General features: G+C 48.2%; 1 protein-coding gene across 1 annotated transcript in view; it reads left to right on the top strand.

The window, feature by feature from the left end:
* Positions 1–19272, top strand: part of MROH7 (maestro heat like repeat family member 7) — a 45026-nt gene that overhangs the window by 5228 nt on the left and 20526 nt on the right. Inside the window, exons 2-12 of the mRNA XM_036867110.1 lie at positions 6221–6294; positions 7654–7737; positions 8679–8758; positions 9062–9191; positions 11429–11524; positions 12022–12126; positions 12340–12475; positions 15032–15144; positions 15552–15728; positions 16114–16268; positions 18422–18560. Of these exons, the coding sequence (XP_036723005.1) occupies positions 6221–6294; positions 7654–7737; positions 8679–8758; positions 9062–9191; positions 11429–11524; positions 12022–12126; positions 12340–12475; positions 15032–15144; positions 15552–15728; positions 16114–16268; positions 18422–18560 (1289 nt within the window). The remainder of the gene's footprint in view (positions 1–6220; positions 6295–7653; positions 7738–8678; positions 8759–9061; positions 9192–11428; positions 11525–12021; positions 12127–12339; positions 12476–15031; positions 15145–15551; positions 15729–16113; positions 16269–18421; positions 18561–19272) is intronic.

The raw sequence follows: 19272 nt of genomic DNA on the forward strand, positions 1-19272 counted from the left end.
ACGCGCAGGCTCAGTAGTTGTGGCTCACGGGCCTAGTTGCTCTGCGGCATGTGGGATCCTCCCAGACCAGGGCTCGAACCCATGTCCCCTGCGTTGGCAGGCAGATTCTCAACCACTGCGCCACCAGGGAAGCCCCTAGAAAACATTTTTATAATAGCCATCCTAAAGAGTGTGAAGTAGCATTTTATTGTGATTTTGATTTGCATTTCCCTAATGACTAATGATGTTGAGCATTTTAACATGCTTATTTGCCATTTGTATATCTTTTTATGGAGAAATAATTATTCAATCCTTTACCCATTTTCAAATTTGGTTGTTTTTTGTTGTTGAGTTTTAGGAGTTCTTTACACATTCTGGGTATTAATTCCTTATCAGATATACAATTTGTAAATATTGACACTCATTCTGTGAGTTGTCTTTTCATTCTTTTGACATTGTCCTTTGATGCATAAAAGTGTTTAATTTTGATGAGAACCAATTTGTCTACTCGTTTCTTATCTGTTATTTTGGTGTTATGTTCAAGAAATTGTTGCCATATCCAAAGTCATGAAGATTTCCCCCTATGTTGTCTTCTAAAGTTTCATAGTTTTAGCTTTTAAGTTTAGTCTTTAAGTTAATTTTTGTATGTGGTATGATGTAGGGGTTCAACGTCATTCTTTTGCATGTGGATATCCAGTTTTTCTAGCATCATGTGTTGAAAAGAGCATTCTTTTTCCACTGAATGGTCTTGAGACCTTTGTCAAAAATCAATTGACCATATATATGAGGGTATATGTCTATTTTATTCCATTGGTCTTTATGTCTGTCCTATGCCAGTACCACACTGTTTTGATTTCTATAGCTTTGTAGTAAGTTTGAAATCAGAAAATATGAGTCTCCCAACTTTGTTCTTTTTCAAGATTGTTTTGGCTATTTAGGGTCAATTTTTTTTTTATTTATTTATTTTTGGTTGTGTTGGGTCTTCGTTTCTGTGCGAGGGCTTTCTCTAGTTGCGGCAAGTGGGGGCCACTCCTCATCGTGGTGCGCAGGCCTCTCACTGTCGTGGCCTCTCTTGTTGCGGAGCACAGGCTCCAGGCGCGCAGGCTCAGTAATTGTGGCTCACGGGCCTAGTTACTCCGTGGCATGTGGGATCTTCCCAGACCAGGGCTCGAACCCGTGTTCCCTGCATTGGCAGGCAGATTCTCAACCACTGCGCCACCAGGGAAGCCCTAGGGTCAATTTTTGTTGTTTTTTTTTTAAAAGGATACTTATTTTACTTTTTTTTTTTTAAAAGGAATTCCTTTATTTTTATTATTTATTTATTTATTTATTTATTTTTGGCTGTGTTGGGTCTTCGTTTCTGCGCGAGGGCTTTCTCTAATTGCGGCAAGCGGGGACCACTCTTCATCGCGGTGCGCTGGCCTCTCATTATCGCGGCCTCTCTTGTTGCGGAGCACAGGCTCCAGACGCGCAGGCTCAGTAGTTGTGGCTCATGGGCCTAGTTGCTCTGAGTCATGTGGGATCTTCCCAGACCAGGGCTCGAACCCGTGTCCCCTGCATTGGCAGGCAGATTCTCAACCACTGCGCCACCAGGGAAGCTCCAATTTTTGTTTTTTAATAGGAGCATTTTGTCCATTTGTATTTTTAAAAGCAATGTATTTTCAAACTGTATTTGTCTTTTAAAAACTTTTTCAAGGTATATAACATATATCAGTAAAATATGTAAAGTGCACTACTAACCTTAAGTGTACAGCTTGATGAATATTTACATACCTACACACACTGGTAACTACCAGCCAGATCAAGACACAGATCTTTTCCAGCATCCCAGAACCTTCCCTTGTGATCCTTTCCAATCAATACCCCTTCTCCTGGGGCAGGTTTTCTCAGTCTTGGCACTATTGACATTTTGTGTTAGACAGATCTTTGTTGTGTGAGTGTGGGTGCGTGGGGAGCTGTGCTATGCATTGTAAGATGCATCCCTGGACTCTGCCCAGTAGATGCTAGTAGTAACATCCTCCCTCACAAGTTGCCCTCAGTTATCAACAGCCATAGAGGGAACAATTCTGATTTGTATCACCATAGACTAGTTTTGCCTGTTTTTGAACTTCTTATCAATAGGATACTACAGTATATACTGTTTTGACTCTGGCTTCTTTAGCCCAACATGATGTCATTTAGATTCATCCACATTGTTGCATGTATCATAGTTGATTCTTTTCATTATTTTGTAGTATTCCATCTTATGAACCTACCACAATTTGTTTATCCATTTTTTGCTGATGGACATTAGGATTTTCTCTACTTTTTGGATATTATGAATAAAGTTACTTTGAACATTTTCGTACATGTCTTTTGGTACACAGATACATTTATTTATCTAGAAGAGGAATTTCTGGGTCATAGCATAAGCATATGTTTAGCTTTAGTAGATATTGCCAATTTTTTCAAAAGTGGTTGAATTAATTTACCACCTCACCTGTGAGAGTTCCAACTGCTCCACATCCTCACAAACATTTGGTATTGTTCGCTTTCAAAATTTTAGCCATTCTGATTGGTGTCTAATGATATTTTGGTGTGATTTTAATTTGCATTTTTTTTTTGCATTTTTTGATGACTACTGATGTTAAGCATCTTTTAATATGATTATTGTCAATTTGTATAGCCTTTTTAAAAATATATTTATTTATTTTTGGCTGTGTTGGGTCTTAGTTGCTGCACACGGGCTGTTTGTTGCAGTGTGCGGGCTTCTCTCTAGCTGTGGCGTGTGGGCTCCTGAGTGCGCAGGCTCTCTAGTTGTGGCGTACGGGCTCTTTAGTTGTGGTGCATGGGCTCTCTAGTTGTGGTATGCAACCTCAGTAGTTATGGTGTGCAGGCTTAGTTGCCCTGCAGCACATGGGATCTTTTTTCCCTGACCAGGGATCGAACCTGCGTCTGCTGCATTGGAAGGCAGATTCTTAACCACTGGACCACCAGGGAAGTCCCTGTATATCCTTTTTTATGAAGTGCCTGTTCAAGTCTTTTGCTCATTTAAAAAATTTGGGTTGTCTTTTTCTTATTGATTTGTGGAAGTTCTTTATATTGATATAATCCAGATATGTGTACCCAAAGGTTGTGAAAATAGTCTCATATTTTCCCCCGGAAGTTTTATTGTTTTTTCGTTCACATTAAATTTATAATGCATCATGAATTAATTTTGGAAAACAGTGTGAGAGAGGGACTTAAGGCTCATTTTCCCCCCATGTGGATATCTAATTGCTCCAGACCATTTATTGAAAAGACCTACTTTCTCCACTGACTTGCAGTGTCACCTTTGAGGTAAGTCAAGTGACTGTATATGCGTAGGTTTACTTCTGGACTCTTTCTGTTCCTTTGTTTGTCTATCCTTAACCATTGCCGTAGTTACTGTGTTTTAGAGTAAGTCTTGATATTTTTTACTGTAAGTCCTCCAACTTTGTCCTTTCTCAAGATTGTCTATTCTAGGTGATTTACTTTTCCATATAGATTCTAGAAACAGCTTGTCAATTTCCATAAAATATAATAAAAATCTGTTAGATTTTCACTGGAATTTCATTGAATTTATAAATCAATTTATGTAGCATTGTCTTCTTTAGAAACTGTGTTTTCCAACCCATAGTCCATTTATATTTAATGTAATTATGGATAGCTTAAAAAATTTGTTTAATTTTAAATTGAAGTGTAGTTGATTTACAATTATGGGTAGCTTGATTTCTATCATCTTATGTTTGTATTCTTTGTTCTGCTTGCTCTATATTTCTTTTTTACTCCTTTTTGGTTTTGGGGTTGTTTTTTCCTCCCTCTTTTCTCTGTTACTTGTGTGGAAGTTACATACTGTTTTAAGTCTTTTAGTGATTCTCTAGAAGTTACAATGTGCGTATTTAATTTATCACAAAGTCCAACTGATCAATGCATTTATCTTCCTCCCAGACAGTTTAAGACTTAGAAACATGTTAATCCCACTTAATCCCCCCTCACCACCAATTTATATGCTCTCCTGGTAATGTATGTTAATTCTATCTTTTTCTTAACCCTGTAAACATTATTATTATTTTATGTAGTTAATGTTCTTACATTTACCAAAATATTAACCTCTTTTTTTATTTGCTTGTTGCATCTCAGACCCTCCATCTGGGATTAATTTCCTTTTGCCTAAAGTGCATCCTTTAGAATTTGCTTTAGTGAATTCTGCTGATGGCTGACTCTTTCCATTTTTGTCTGAAAATGCCTCTATTTATCCCTCATTCTTTAAAAAAATTTAAAACAATAAAAACTTGCAGAAAAGTCAAAAGTACAGTATAAAAATTTTTTCTGAATAATTTGATAATAAGTTGCCAAATGATATCCTACCAATCTTGAAATTTAATATGTGTTTCTTACAATAAAGGATAAAAGTTAACCATCAGAATCAGGAAATTAATACTGATACGCTGCTACCATCTAATCATCAGGCCCCATTCAAATGTCACCAATTGTCCCAGTAATGTTCTTTATTAAAAAAGGATCCAGGTCAGAATCATTCATTGCTCTTTTTTGTCTCATCTGTTTTGTTTCCCTCAGCCCTCAGACTTTCCTTGACTGTTATGTCCCTGATACACTGGAAGATTACAGGCCAGCTATTTTATAAGATGTGCCTCATTTTGGGTTTATCTGATGTTTCCTCGTGATCAGATTCATGTCATACATCTTTGGCAGGAATAGCACAGACGTGATGCTTGGTTTTCCTCACTGCATCCTATCTGGTGGTGTATGATTTTTATTTGTTCCATTACTGGCGATGTTCACTTTGATCACTTGAGTACAGTGGTTGCTGCCAAGGTTTTCCACTGTAAAGTCATTATTTACCTCTTTTTAGTAAATATTATGTATTAAATATTATGTTAAAATATTAAGGAGGTACTTTGAAACTATGTAAATATACCATTCCTCATCAAACTTTCAATTTAGTTATTTACTTATTTATATTAGTGTGGACTTATGTTTTCCTAGTTTACTCGACGGACCATAATCTGTTGCTACCATCATTTATTGTGATACTCAAACTTTCCCCAGTTTAACCAAGAAATCCCTTTTGAGCAAGCTTTGTATCCCTTTGATGTGTTCCCATAATTCCTTGGGCTCTCTTCCTTGTTTTCTGGTACAAGATGTCTCAGGCTCATCCTGCACTTTCTCTGCCCAAGTCCTAGAATCAGCCATTTCTCCAAGGAGACTTGTTCCTTTAGTACTTAGAAGCAAAGATTTGGTGCTAGCTGTATTCACTACTATTGAGGTGTCTCTGCTTCTCACTATTGACTCCATCCTCTGGTAGCCTCTGGTGGCCAAGTTGCCCCTGAAGTTCCAGGGTCTCTCTCCTTGGGTTTCCCCTCAGCCCCCTTAAGTCAAGGGCTCTACTGGCCCTGCTCAGCCAAGTGCCCATAGCTGGACCAATCACTGTGTCTGGGGGCACGGGAATCTCTTACTGGCCAAGCGTGGGTTCCAGGTCCACCTTTATTCATTTGTTTGTTTATTGACATTATTATATTAGTTTCAGGTGTAAAGCCCACCCTTATTTGAAGAGGGATGATGGGTGTGGTTTGCAGCTTCACCTAGCTATATGGAATGAGTAGCTTGCATGGAAGACAGAGGCTTTTTCACCAGAAGAAAGATGAGGAACTTTGGGGCTGACAAAATAGCATGTATCTACTATAACAAATAAGAGTTTAACTATAAATTGTGATAACAACTGAAAGAAGAGAATAGGATGATGCACAAGAGTATCACAGTGGGCCTTTCATTAGCCTGAAGACCAGGGGAGGCCTCTTTGAGGAGTGGCAGGCAAGCAAAGACCTGAAGGATGGGGCTCTGCCTGGGCAAGGGGGTGTGGCAGTGGAGCGGCCCAGGTAGAGGAAACTGCCTGTGCAAAGGCCCTGAGGGGGAAGCTTGCTGGGCCTGGAAGGAGGCCAGTGTGGTGGGCGCATGGGGAGCGAGGGGAGAGCAGGGGGAGGTGAGGCTGGGGAGGTGGGCAGGGGAGACTGACCTGGCAGGGCCTTGAAGGCACTAACAAGGATGCTTGCTTTATGCTTGGTGAAATGGGGTTCCCCTAAAGGGTTTTAGGGATGGGAGCTCAGTCTGGCTGCTGGCGGAGTAAGGACTGGAGGGGCCCAGTGGGGGAGGTGGGAAGGGACTCTGCTACACCATATCTTTACCCTCCCTCTTCTCTCCTCAATGAAACTATGACCTGCAGGAGCCTTCGATGAAGTAGCCTCATGTCTGGTGAAGGTGCCAGGGCAGAGAGAGGATGGCAACGAAACAGCTCTGGTATGCTTCCTGCTAACACCCACCTGACTTTTCTGGGATGCCCTCTCCCCCCGCGCCGCCCGCCGCCCCCACCCGCCACCCCCACCCCCACCCCCACCCCCGCCCAGCATTCCTTGTTTCTCTGCCTGGCTCTTCTCTCCTCCTTGGTACTCATCATCATCTGAAGCACAATAGGCTTTATAAGTTTATCTTGTTTCTTGTTATTCTCTCGCACTGGGATGCATCCTCCATAAATCAGGGGGTTTTGTTTGTCTCATTCCCAGCTGTATTCCTAGCATCTAGAGCAGTGCCTGGCATATCCTAGGTGCTCGGTAACAGTTTTTTAAACCATGGAATGAATTGTGAGAGGGTTTCTAAAAGCGGAAGAAAAGGGAATTCCCTGGCGGTCCAGTGGTTAGGACTAGGCACTTTCACTGGTAGGGCCTGGGTTCGATCCCTGGTTGGGAAAATAATATCCTTCAAGCTGCGTGACATGGCCAAATTTTAAAAAAAGCAGGGGTGGGGAGAAAAGCTAGAAATGACCTTTTTCAGGACACAAGCCCAACCCAGGTCTTGGCCATGCCGCAGGCCTCGGGAGGCCAGAGAAAGTCAGCATCTACAGGCCTTGGTGAGGGCCAGTGGGGGCAGACTGGACAGGCTGGTGGCCATGAGTGTGACACACGGAGCGTGGGTGAGCCTGGTTGGCGGACAGAGTCTGGAGGCAGGGGGTCCACCCAGGCCAGGCCGTGCAACCTGTTCTCTTGACAGGAGGGGTGGGAAAGAGCTTGTGGCGTCTTTGACCCACCACACTGTCCATTAGATTTTCTTGTTTTGCTTTCTTTACTATATATTTTATCTGTTTCATGTTTCTTTCTTCTTCTGCCTTACGATAATGAGAACCAATAGATTAATTAGACATTGGTTAATGTTTTCCCTCTCTCAGGTTGCAGAATGCCTTAATCCGACTGGTGTGTGCCCTTAAGAAGGGTAGATATTAGAAGGCTCTTATCACTTACAATGGCATTTCAGCTTGAGGTGTTGGGACCCTTTCTGTCCCATTGGCTCCTGCCTCTTCTCCCTTGCTTGGAGAGGAAAGAATGCTTTGCAGTCCCTGATATCTGGTCTTCCCCCAAATGCTGGCCTACAGGGATTATCCCCAACCTCCCTGCTGCCACCACGATCTTCTCAAGTCTTCACCCCCCTCAAGTTCCCCTGTGGTTTCTCACTTGTCTTGAGCTGATGCTGGGGGCCGGCAGCTGGGGAGGAGCAGGCTGGCTTGCCTGCAGGTGGCAGGTGGCTAAGGGGGGTGTAGGGACAGCCCCTGAGGGCTGGGTTCAGTGTGGCTCTCACCCTGCGGCTTTGCCCTCTGCTGCCCCCGAGATCGAGAATGCCCTCAGCCTCCAGAAGAGCCAGGATGTGCTGGACGCGGAAGAAGAGAAGAAGACCACGATGAAGAAGATGACGGTGCGTGAGCAACTTGCGGTCTGTGACATCCGGGCGGGGAGGGGGCGGAAGTCCTGAGTCCACCCACTGATGAGGCTGGAGTGGGGTGGGATGGGCAGAGGACAGTCGAGGCACAGACACTTGGGCTTGAGTCTCGGCTCCACCTCTAATTGCCCCCCACCTACCCTGGGGGAGCTCAGCCAAGTCACTTCCCCTCTCTGAGCCTCGCTCTTAATACCTCACAAATGACTGTGATAAAACCTGTGTCCTTGGCTTGTTGGGAGGACAGAACCCAAAGGTTAGTTCATTGTAAAGCCTTAGGCACCTGGGAGCAGTCGTAATTATTTTATACATTATTTCCCCCAAAATTCCTTCTGATGGGGAACCTCTGAAGGAACTTTCCTTTTCTCTTTGCTAAATACAGTTACTTCTCAGTTAGCCACCAGAATGTTTGGGCTGGGATAACCACTGAAGTTTCCAGAATTATATTTAGCTATAAAGAGAGAAAAAATCCTTGCCTTTGATAGTTCCATTTAATTAATGTTAATTGAGCACCTACGGGTCGTTGGTGCTAGATCAAAAGTGAGGAATTAGAAGGACATTTTAAAGGAATTCAACCGGACCACTTTCGAGGGCCACGCGTGGTGTTCTCTGCATTGGGCTGGTCCACGGTTTAGATATACTTCCCCACCATGGGGCTGCTGAAACAGTTCTTCTGGAGCCCTACATGGGGGGCGGTGCAGCAGGCTAGGGCTTGTCATGTTTTTGGTGGCCTTGAACTGAGGGCTCTGGACAGGGCTTGAGCAGTCAGCTGGCTCCCCCCACTGGAGGCCAGGCAGGCTGTGGAGGCTGCCCACGCCGAGGGGCTGCGCGGCCTGCTGCCTGTGAGGAGGCGTGGCCTCGGCCCTGGTGGTCTGCAGTGGCCTGTGCCCTCCTCGACACCTCCATGGTCCCCCGTCCAGAAGCAGATCCAGGAGGAGCCGCTGGATTCTCTCTTGAGCTCCGCCCGCCAGCAAGTCATGGAGACCCTGACCCAGCTGAGGTGACCACGGCCCCTTCCCCGAACCCCCACCGCATTCCCTCTACCCACGGGCTCCGCCTGTATCTTCTGGGGCCACTCTGCTGTGCGTGGCCCCAGCCCAGTCCCGGGCCTTTTCCCTTCCCTTTGCCCAGCCCCTGCCGGGGCTGTCTGCCCTGCACCCCACTTCCCTCCTCCTCCCCTCCTCATCTCGCGCTTTTGTGGATCTGAATCTCAGCCCTCATCCCAGCCCTGCATCCTTCGCTTCCTGCCTCCAGCCCCAGGCCCCCCCTCGCTCCATGCCCTTGCTTTCTGTCTCTCCCTCAGTCATTCCCAGCCCGTCCTGGACGTGCGGGAACGGTCGGAGCTGGTGAACACGTGCGTGAAGAGTGTGCTCTCCCTGCCCTCGGTGCAGGCCATGCAGGAGAAAGACGAGGACAAGGCTGAGGCCATACAGGTGAGGCAGGGCCCTCCCCAGTGGGGCCTCGGGGCTGCCTGGCGTCCTCAGAGCGAGGCACGTGCCTGGACTCCCAGCAGGGAGAGGAAGGTGTTCTGGGAGGTAAATTTTTTTTTTTTAATTTATTTTATTTATTTATTTATTTTTGGTTGCGCTGGGTCTTCGTTGCTGCGCACGGGCTTTCTCTAGAGGCAGCGAGCGGGGGCTACTCTTCGTTGCAGTGCGCGGGCTTCTCATTGCGGTGGCTTCTCTTGTTGCAGAGCATGGGCTCTAGGCACGCGGGCTTCAGTAGTTGTGGCATGTGGGCTCAGTAGTTGTGGCTCGCGGGCTCTAGAGCTCAGGCTCAGTAGTTGTGGTGCACCGACTGAGTTGCTCCGTGGCATGTGGGATCTTCCCGGACCAGGGCTCGAACCCGTGTCCCTTGCATTGGCAGGCGGATTCTTAACCACTGCGCCACCAGGGAAGGCCCCTGGGAGGTAGATTTGATCTTCACACTGCTACTCAAGTAGCTTGGACAGTTCACCTCCCCTCTCCTGGCCTGAGTAGGCACTCGATAAACATTTGGTGAATGTATGAATCTGCAGAATAAAGAATCCCTCATCTGAAGCACCGTCCACTTTGGGCTCTGCCCCATGAGAAGGATGTGGGCAGATGTTGGCATGGCCTCAGGAGGTGGCCAAGAGTGGGAGGAAAAGGCCTGAGGACTGGGCGAGTTGGGGCTGAGGCCTGGAAGTGGAACCTCAAGGGACTCCCATGAGCATCTTCAAACCCCTGCAGGATAGTCCCAGGAGGAGTGATCAGAGGTGACCCTTCCTGTAGGATGGGGTCAGTGGGGGAGGTTAGGGAGAGGGGTTTCAGCTCTGGGTGAGGCACATGGATGCATCCTTTCATTCAGCAAATATTAACTGATGCCTAATCCAGAAGTACAAGGGAAGGCTACAGTAGGGCTGAGGGCAGATTATCAAAGTATCGTACAAATAAATGCAAAATCACAACAGAGGTACGTGTTGCAAGCAAGAAATACTTGATGCTTTGTAGACTATGAAGAGCCTGGAATCGGGGGAGGCTGAGTGTGTTGGGGGTCAGGGCTCATGGCGCTGGAGGTGAGAGGTCACAGAGGAGCTGACTAGTTGAAGGGGCTGGCAGAAGGAAGAGTGTGCCAGGCAGAGGGAGCAGCCTGTGCGGCAGCCTGAGGACAGACAGAACATGGTGACTGCAAGGGCGATAAGGAGGCAGTGTGGCCGGAGTCCAGAGGGTGAGGTGAGAGAGCTCTGGGGGCCAGACCAGCCCCAGCGTGAAGGTTCTGAGTCCCGGAGGTGGTGCACTTGAGAGAAGACCCAAAGGAGAGGGGGGGGAACCCCTGCTGGGTGTGAACAGAGCAGCGCTGCACAGTGATGGGCCACAGGTGGGAGGGAAGGAGGAGGCAGTCGGTGAATGAGGCTTGCTTGGTGGTGGTGGTGTAAGCCTGGTGTGCACAGACTCAGGAAGCCTGGACAAAGACAACCCGGAAGGTAGATGTGGAGAGCGGTGGGAAGAGGGGAGGCAGGGGAGAGAGGGTCTCAAAACACTGCTCAGCCTTGTGTGTGTGTAATGCTTGCACCCTTCTAAGGTAATTTCAGGACTGTGGTGTGGCTGAGGAAGGAAGAAACAACCGGGCAGAAGAGAGATGGCTCCTGGAAGGGGCAACTTAGAAAATCTATTTGGATCTAGGAGTAGTAATTTAAAGAAGAATCAGAACACTTCCCCAGAGACAATAATATAAGTCACGCTGGTCGTCCGTTGATCTAGCTCTCACAGTTCCAGAGCTTTTTCCCACCCATCTTCTCATGTTCCTCACAAACCGAAACTTCCTTGTTCTGTGACCTTGGACAAGTGTCTCCTTATTGGTAGAATGAGAAAAACACTTTGAGGACAAAATGATATGGTTGTGCAAATCACGAGGCATGCACCTGGCCCGTGGTAGATTTTCAGTAAATGCTGGGCCTCTGATTCCTCCCCTTGTAAGCTAAGAAGGGCAGAGATAATAATTACCAGTTTGTCGAGAAGGAAACTGTAACCCATGGAGGGCAAGTAATTTGTCCAATATCACACACCAAGGTTAGTCTCAGAGGTGGGACAAGAAAGCAGCTCTCCTGGGTCCGAGTCCCCCTTCTTCCCCTGACCCACACCAGGGGTTGCCTAGGGCTGGGGTCTTCTCCAGATGCTCCCTAGTGGCCTGGTCCTCCTCCTGTCCACAGGCACTTTACCGTCAGACCTTGGATGCCCTGCAGACACTTCTCAATGCCCTCTTTGTTGAGGACCCAACTCCTGCTGGGCTGAAGAGCATCTTGGAGGTACGGAGGCAGGGAGGAGAGCAAGGGCGGAGGAGAATGGAGAATTGACTCGGGAGATCTGGGGGTGGGGGGCTGGACCCAGAAAGAGTGATTTTCCTTCAGGATGTCATCTTGTGCCAGGTTCCTGCTTCCCTGCCCCTCTCACAGGCCACGTCCCAAACTCCTGCCCCTTCACTCTCTCCCTATCCCCCATACTCCTGCTACAGCTGTCCCCATATCCTTGCTTTCTAAATTCTTGTTCCTGTCTCTCTCTCCTATCCTCAAGACTCTCCACCTTTCATCTCTCTCCTCACTGACCTTTGTCCTCCCTCTGTCCTGTCCTCAGTTTCTGGACCGCATGTCTCCCTATGCTCTAAGAAGAGGAGGAGGGCTATGGCGGGTTGTCTTTATGCTCTCCCTAGAAGCTTCCTGATGATTGGTGAAGGCTGGCCTGCCCATCCGGGCAGTAGACGCTGGCATCCAACTTGTAGCTCTGAGTCTTGCCCTTTTCCCCACAGCCTCTGGGGCCCTGGATGAACTCTGGGAAGGCCCATGAGAGAGCACGGGCTGTGAAAAGCAATGTCTCTGTGTTGAACCACACGCTTCTGACCCTGCCTTTCTTTGTGAGTGGCCCTGGGAGTGGGGAGGGGACACTCCTAGGGAGAATCTTCCCAGCTCTGAGGGAGCCTGTGCATCCATCCAGAGATTCCCAGGGGGTCCCCACTATCCTCAGAGGGCTCAGCTCTCAGGGCCAGACCATCTAGCTCTGTTCACCATTTACTGTATAGCCTTATTAAACCTATAAGTCTCAATCCCTAAGATTATGACACAAACAGATGTCCTCGGGGTTCCCGGCACTGGGGCTTCTGCTGGGGAGGCTCATCATTCGCATCGGGGATCCTGATGAGGAGATTGGCCGGGAGGCTCTGGACGGCATCACCATCCTCTACACCATCTTGGAGCTTCAAAAACGTAAGCCCTTTGGAGTGCTTCTAAAACAAAGCTTTTGAGCAGGTACTCAGCCTAGGAATTGAATGGAGCCATGGCAACAAGGCACTGGTGGGATATGGAAGAGACCATCACAGAGTCCAATGGGGTCTGGAAATCAGTGTGAAAACTTAGTCCCCACAGAACTTGGAGACAGAGGTGACAAACAAACCCGTTTTGACTTAAGCAACGCTTCTATTTAAGCTTCTCCTCATTCTTCCAAGTTTAATTTGTGACTCTCATTTTCACATTCCCATGCCACCATATACACCCAGGCATAATAGCCCCAATGTCCTGGTTTTTGGTCTGTCTTCCCCCACTAGACTATAAGTTCATTTGAGTCTGTGTCTTGTTCACCACTGTATTCCCAAGATCTAGCCCTGGGCCTGGCACATGGTGGGTGCTCAGTGAATATTTATTGGATGAATGAACAAAGAACAGGTCCTATCTTGGAATCTGGAGGGGCTAAAACCTGTAGGTGGGAGTACATCTCTGGATTCAGCTGCAGGGAGCTAGCGATATGGTATGGGCTGCCACAGAAACCCAGCTGGCACTGCACCTAGAGGTGTGCAGTATCAACTGTTACTTGCCTCCTTCCTTTCTCCAGAGTCCCAACTCTGCTCCAAACCAAGGAAGCTTGGCACATTGTTCAAACTTCCCTGGCTCTGGAGGCAGAGTGACCTGGGTACAAGACCTAGCTCTGGCCCTTCCTAGCTGTGTGACCTTAGGCAAGTATTTTTCTTGTCAAGGCCTAGATTTCCTCATTTGTAAAAAAGGACACAATAGGATATAACTCACAAGCTTTTTGGAAGATTAAATGAGATCATATATGTAAAAAGACCAGCTCATTCCACACATTATAGGTACTTGCCAAATTGAGTTTCCTTTTTCCCCATCCCTACAAGGATCATCTTATTAGTTTCAGCCTTTTGGGATATGGCTGGTGTCCCTGCTCTTCTTGTTCTTTAGCATTTGGGGCAAAGATTTAGCCCCTAGGAGATTTCCCCTGCTGCCCAGGAACCACTCAGACCTCCTGAGTGATAGATGAAGGTGATATAAGCCATGTTAATGATCAGTCTTAGGGACAGGAATAGTATACACCAAATTAGTATTGCCAGATTTAGCAAATAAAAGTATAGGACACCCAGTTAAATCTGAATTTCAGATAAAAGGTAAATACTTTTTGGTATATTTGAGACATACTTTCACTAAAAATTGTTTATCTGAAATTCATATTTACTGGGTATCTTGTATTTTATCTGGTGACCCTAAGATAAACCCACCCTGTTACATTCTCAAGGAGTGAAATGGTTTATCCAGGCCCCCTGACTGTAGGAAGCAGCAAAGCTAGGATTTGAATCTGGGTCTGCCTTATTCCAGGTCTCAGTCTCCTTCCCTTTACAAACAACCGGCATGCTTAGTCCATATGTTATTCTGCCTCAGTGGCCCTTTCTTATGCCTGTGTCTCGCACACCCTGGGGGATCCAGGTAGGACCCACTCCAGGCCAGAGTTAGGCTCAGGAAATGTTCCTGAAATGTGTTTCCTTCAGCAGAAAATAAGGAGTCCACACATGCAGGTACTATTCTAGGCACTCAGGACACAGAAGAAAAAAGATTAATTCAATAATCCTCCTGTTGAGCTTATCTTCTTGTTGTCAGGAGACAACGAACAAAAAAACAAGTAACACCTATAGTAAGTCAAATGATGATTAGTATTACAGAAAAAAGAAGAAAACAGAAAAGGGGGATTGGGAACACCAGGGGTAAGGGAATTGCAATTTAATAGAGGTGTTGCCACGCACACACCAGAATGGCAAAAATGGAACAGACAACTCACTGGTGAGATGTGAAGCCACTGGAACTCTCACACACTGCTGGTGGGAGCATAATTGGTCCCCACTGTGGAAAACTGTTTGGCAATATCCCCTGAAGCTGAACCCATACCCACCTTAGGACACAATTCCAATCCTAGCTATGTGCCTACAAATGTGTACCTATAGTTACCAAAAGGCATGGATTAGACGTATTAGAACATTCAGATCAGCACTATGCATAATAGCTGGAAACAACTCAAATGTCCATCAGAAGTAGAACAGATCAATAAATTGTAGTATATTCATACCACGGAAAATTATACAGCACTGGGAGTGAGTGAACCCATGCAACTTGCAACAGTGTGGATGAATCTCACCCACATAAGGTTGAGTGAAAGCCAGACACAAAGGTTAACATACAGTAAGAGTCCATTTATATAAAGTCCAACAGCAAGGAGATCGAATCTGCGGGTTTAGAAGTCAGAATAGTGGTTACCCTGAGTGGGGGAGGGAGATAGTGGACTGAAATGGGGGCACAGGAGGGTCTTCTGGGGTGCTGACCGTGTTCTGTTTGTTGACCTGGGTGCCCGCTACAAGGATATGCTCACCGTGAAAACTGATCCCGCTGGTCACCTATGATTTATGCACATCCTACATCTACGTTTAACAAAAAGTTAAAAAACAAAATAGGCAGTCAGTCCTCACTGAAAAGGTTCTTTTCTTGCAGGAGCCAGAGATAAGGAAGAGACCAATAAGAAGGAGCTATACGAGAGCAACAAGCGTTTCCTGGGCCCCTACAACCCTGTCAGCCCGTGCCAGAACATTCTGCGTGTTATTGCGGTGACCACCTGCTCCCCATCAGCCCTGGGCCTTCCTGGGGCGATGGGAACAAGGGAGGAGGGGCAGCACCAACCTGCCCCAGGGCTTCCTCCTCCCCTTCCATCCTTCCAGGCTCAATCCCCTTTACATTCCTTTGCATGCTTTCCTTGACCACACAGGCCCATCCTGTGGGCTCCCAACCCCTCTGGTCTGTGCCACAGTGCGTGGGCCGTGTCACCAGCTCTGGGGGCAGGGGCCATGTCACCCCTTCTTTTGTAGCTCCTCCTCAAAGTGTTTGACACTCACGGATTAACTGAGTATATGCCCCCCTGCTGACCTCTGCATATGTCTGGGGGTGTTAGTGCGTCCATATATGGCTAGCTCTGGGTCTGCCCATGTGTGTCAAGATCTCTATGCTTTTGTTTCAGGAATTTGGAGACTTCCTGGGGCCCCAACAGGTAAAGGACCTGCTGCTAGCAGCCCTGGAAGGGCTGAAAGGTGGCTCAGAGGCTTGGGGCGAGGACTCGGGGGAGATGATGCAGCTGGCCTCGGAGGTCACACTCAGCTCGGTGCTGGAGCGGTACCGACACAGGGCACTGGAGGTGGTAAGGCCCCCTGGGGGCAGGGGCTGGGCTGGGAAACCCCACAGGGCCCACTCATCACTCAGGCAGGGCAGGGCTGCTGGTGGCTGAGTTCTAGATGCTCCCAACTTGCAGGTGAGAAAGAACTCGCTTATCGGCCCCCAAGACAGCTCAACTATCAAGTGTGGGGTGGGGGAGGGCAGCAAAGACAAGCTGTCTCCCAGGGAAGGGGCAGCTGCTCTGTCTGCCCGTCTCCCCATTTCTCCCCTCTGCGCCCTCCTCTCCCCTCTCTCTTCCCCCACCCTGTCACTGCCTTCTTTCCTCCTCCTGTCTCCCTGCTCCCCCATCACCCCCTTGGCTTCTCCACCTGGCCCTCTGCCTGCTCCTGGCCACCCTGGCTGTACCCCAGATCCCAGAAATCATGCAGGGCATCTACGTGCACCTGAGCCACATTCAGGAGCCACGGGCCCGAGAGGTGGCCCTGCTGCCCGTCTCTCTCCTGGCCAGCTCCTTCATGACCGAGGTCGTCGTGGCCCTGCTCATGTGTCCCCTCCCACTGGACAGGTACCAAGTGAGGGGGGCTTCCAGCCACTACACTTCAGAGGGTTGATATAGCCCTGTTCCCGGGGTGGGAATCCCTTCTTCTACCAGAGGAGCCCCTCGCCCTCCCAGGTGGTCCCTCTTCTATGATCTATGATGCTTATGACAACCGTTAAGTCCTTCCTGAGCACTGCCAGGTGTCTGTGCTGCACATTTATATGTTTTCTCACAAGTGTAACAACCCCATTCTATAGATAAGGAAACTGAGGCTCATGGGAAGTTTCTAGCCCTAGGCACCTACTGAGCAAGCAACAGAATGAGGACCTAAACTCGTATCTGACCAACTCCAAGCCCAGAGCGCTTCAATGATGCCATAAAAGTAGAACTGAGTGTTGGTCCTGATTCTGCCTCCAGACGCTCTGTGGTCTTGGGCAGCCTGCTTGCCCTCTCTGGGCTTGAGTTTTCCCCCATATGCAAAAGGAAGAAATAATCCCCCCATTCTCACCCCAAATGGGTGGTCATGACAAGTAATGCAGCCAGTCGTGCTGAGTGCCTGCCCTGTGCTCCATGCTGTCAGCCTTCAGGGACCTCTGGTCTGATGGGCAGAGGGGACTGTGGCCAGATGGTGATGAGCTTGTGGGCGGGGGAGACAAATCTGGCTGCTCCGGTCTCCCAGCTCAGGAAACGCTCCCACACCTTTGAATGAAAACAAAGCAGAAGCGTGTGATCCACACCTTAAGGCAGTTGGTTGAGAGTGAATGGAAGAGAATTATGCAGAACTGTGCAAGTGAGGTGCGCTTCTAACCAGGAGAGCTGGTGTCATTCATAGAAACCAAGATCAGTGCAGGGCTGACACACTCCCATCTCCCACCTGGAAGAATTTAACCCTTTCTGGCTTCACTGGAAACCAGGGAGTTTTCTTCTTGGAGCCACTAAACATTCAGACTCAAGACTGCCAGGGCCATACCTGACCTCAGTTACTCAGGATATAGGACAGGGCAGAGCCCTTACAGCAGCCTGTGTAGCAGGCCAGACAGAGCTGGGACAAAATTTAAGGAGGCCTCACTCTCAAGTGCCACTCCTGTGCTTGCCTGATTGGAGGACCTCCTTACATGTTGTGCCCTGGATGCCTCACTTTCCTCACCCTGGTATTGGCCCTGGTCCTCCCAGGTGAAAGGTGTAGGTGCTGCCCTGGCTTAAGTGGCTCAGGCTTCAAAGGAACTAGTCTCTTACAATAACTGTCTAGACTTTGCTTCCAGGATCCCCACAGGGACAAGCCCAGTCACAAGAGTCACTGCACCCTGAGAAGCTCAACGCCACAGCGTCCCCAATGGTCCTTCTAGTTAATTTATAGTTCCTCCAGCCCAGACGCAACTTACCAATTGGGTCATTTTTACCATAAGCAATGTTGCCTAGCAACATAGTTGACATACTATCTTTATCAGGTTTCCAGGGAAACGGAGCTGGAAAGTTAATGGAAGGTTCAAATCTTAAGCAGAAGGGGGCAAGGGTTTTGTTAACCCTTTAGTGCACTGGCCCTGTCAGCATTTTCACCTCCCCACGACAGGAGTGCCTACAGGCTGGTGCCTGCTGGCCCAGATGCTTCCCCCTGCCTGGTATACTGCCTTCTAAGGGACAGGAGTGGGCCCTCCTTGACATTATGTGACAAATGCAAGATCCAGGCCCCGAAGGGCTCCTTGGCATAGAAGAACAGGCACAGGCTTTGGAGTCATCAGGCCTGGTCACTTCTGGTCTCTGTAGCTCATTAGCCGTGTAGTCTTGGACTGGTGATTTCACCTCTCTGAGCCTTAACTCCACATCTGTAAAATTAGAATAAGAACCCACCTTGAGGGTCAGTGTTAGAATTCAGTGACCTTGAGTATCTTGAATATCTTGCTCACGTCTGCTGGCAGACAGCAGATGCTCAATATTTGCTGAAGTAATAAACTGTATGCAAAGCACCTGGTAAAGTAAGTACCTGAGTCATAGGGTTTTCGATAATTGTTAGCCCCCCGCCTCTTAGGGAGTGTTTTCTTGTCCATTCCAGAAATTTTCTGGTACGTCCATGGATGCCATTTCAAAGGCACCTTCCCTTCTCCCTCCCCAAACATTTGGGCGGCAGGGTGTGCCCCACTGCCCTGGTCCCCACTAACCATCCCCACCCTTGACCCCCCCAGCAATGGAGCAGAGATGTGGAGGCAGCTGATACTGCGCAAGCCCAGCTGTGACGTCCGAGATCTCCTGGATCTGCTCCTGACCAGCCTGAAGGAAAAGCCTGTCACCAAGAAGGGCCGGGCCTCCATCGTGCCCTTAGCGGTGAGGACACCCCACCCCGCTCCATCACTGCCCCATCCCATCCTCCTCCCTCCTCCCCTCCCCCTGAGTTCTGCACACCCATCTTCTAGTTCCCTGCTCTTTCAGGAACTAACTGTGTGGCCTTGAGCAAGTCTGTCTCTGGGCTCTTGTTTGTGATCCACTGGACGACGATAGTACTGTTACTTACAGTGACGGCAGCAGCCTGGAATAGTGGACACAGAATGACCTGGGACACACAGACCTTAGTCTGAGGGCTGGCTTTGCTCCATTACTGTTTTGTAACCTGAGCAAGCTCACTTCCCCTCCCTGAGGCTCAGTCTCTGCATCTGTAAATGGAAATAATAACATCCACCTCATATAGCAGTTGGGAAAATTAAACGAGGTAACCCGTTCACTCATTTAGCAACATAAAATGTTTAAGTGCTTCTGCTGCCAGTCTCAGAGGTCGGCCCTGGGAACACGGAGGGGAAGGGCTCTGACTGCAGGAAGGGGGCTGGGTGGAGAGACAGATTTCTCTCTGCCTCTGTCACCAACCCCCTGGTCCTAGCCAGCTGGATAATACCCCCACTCATCTCCTTGCTTCCACTCCAGCCCCTCCAATCTGCACCACAGCTAAAAAAATCTTTGAGAAATGCACATCTGCTCTTCTCAGCCCTCTCAATGGTCTCCCATTGCCCTTGAGAGTAACACAGTGCTCCACCTGTGCTACAGG

This window comes from Balaenoptera musculus, chromosome 1, assembly GCF_009873245.2.
Source record: "Balaenoptera musculus isolate JJ_BM4_2016_0621 chromosome 1, mBalMus1.pri.v3, whole genome shotgun sequence".
Taxonomy (NCBI): domain Eukaryota; kingdom Metazoa; phylum Chordata; class Mammalia; order Artiodactyla; family Balaenopteridae; genus Balaenoptera; species Balaenoptera musculus.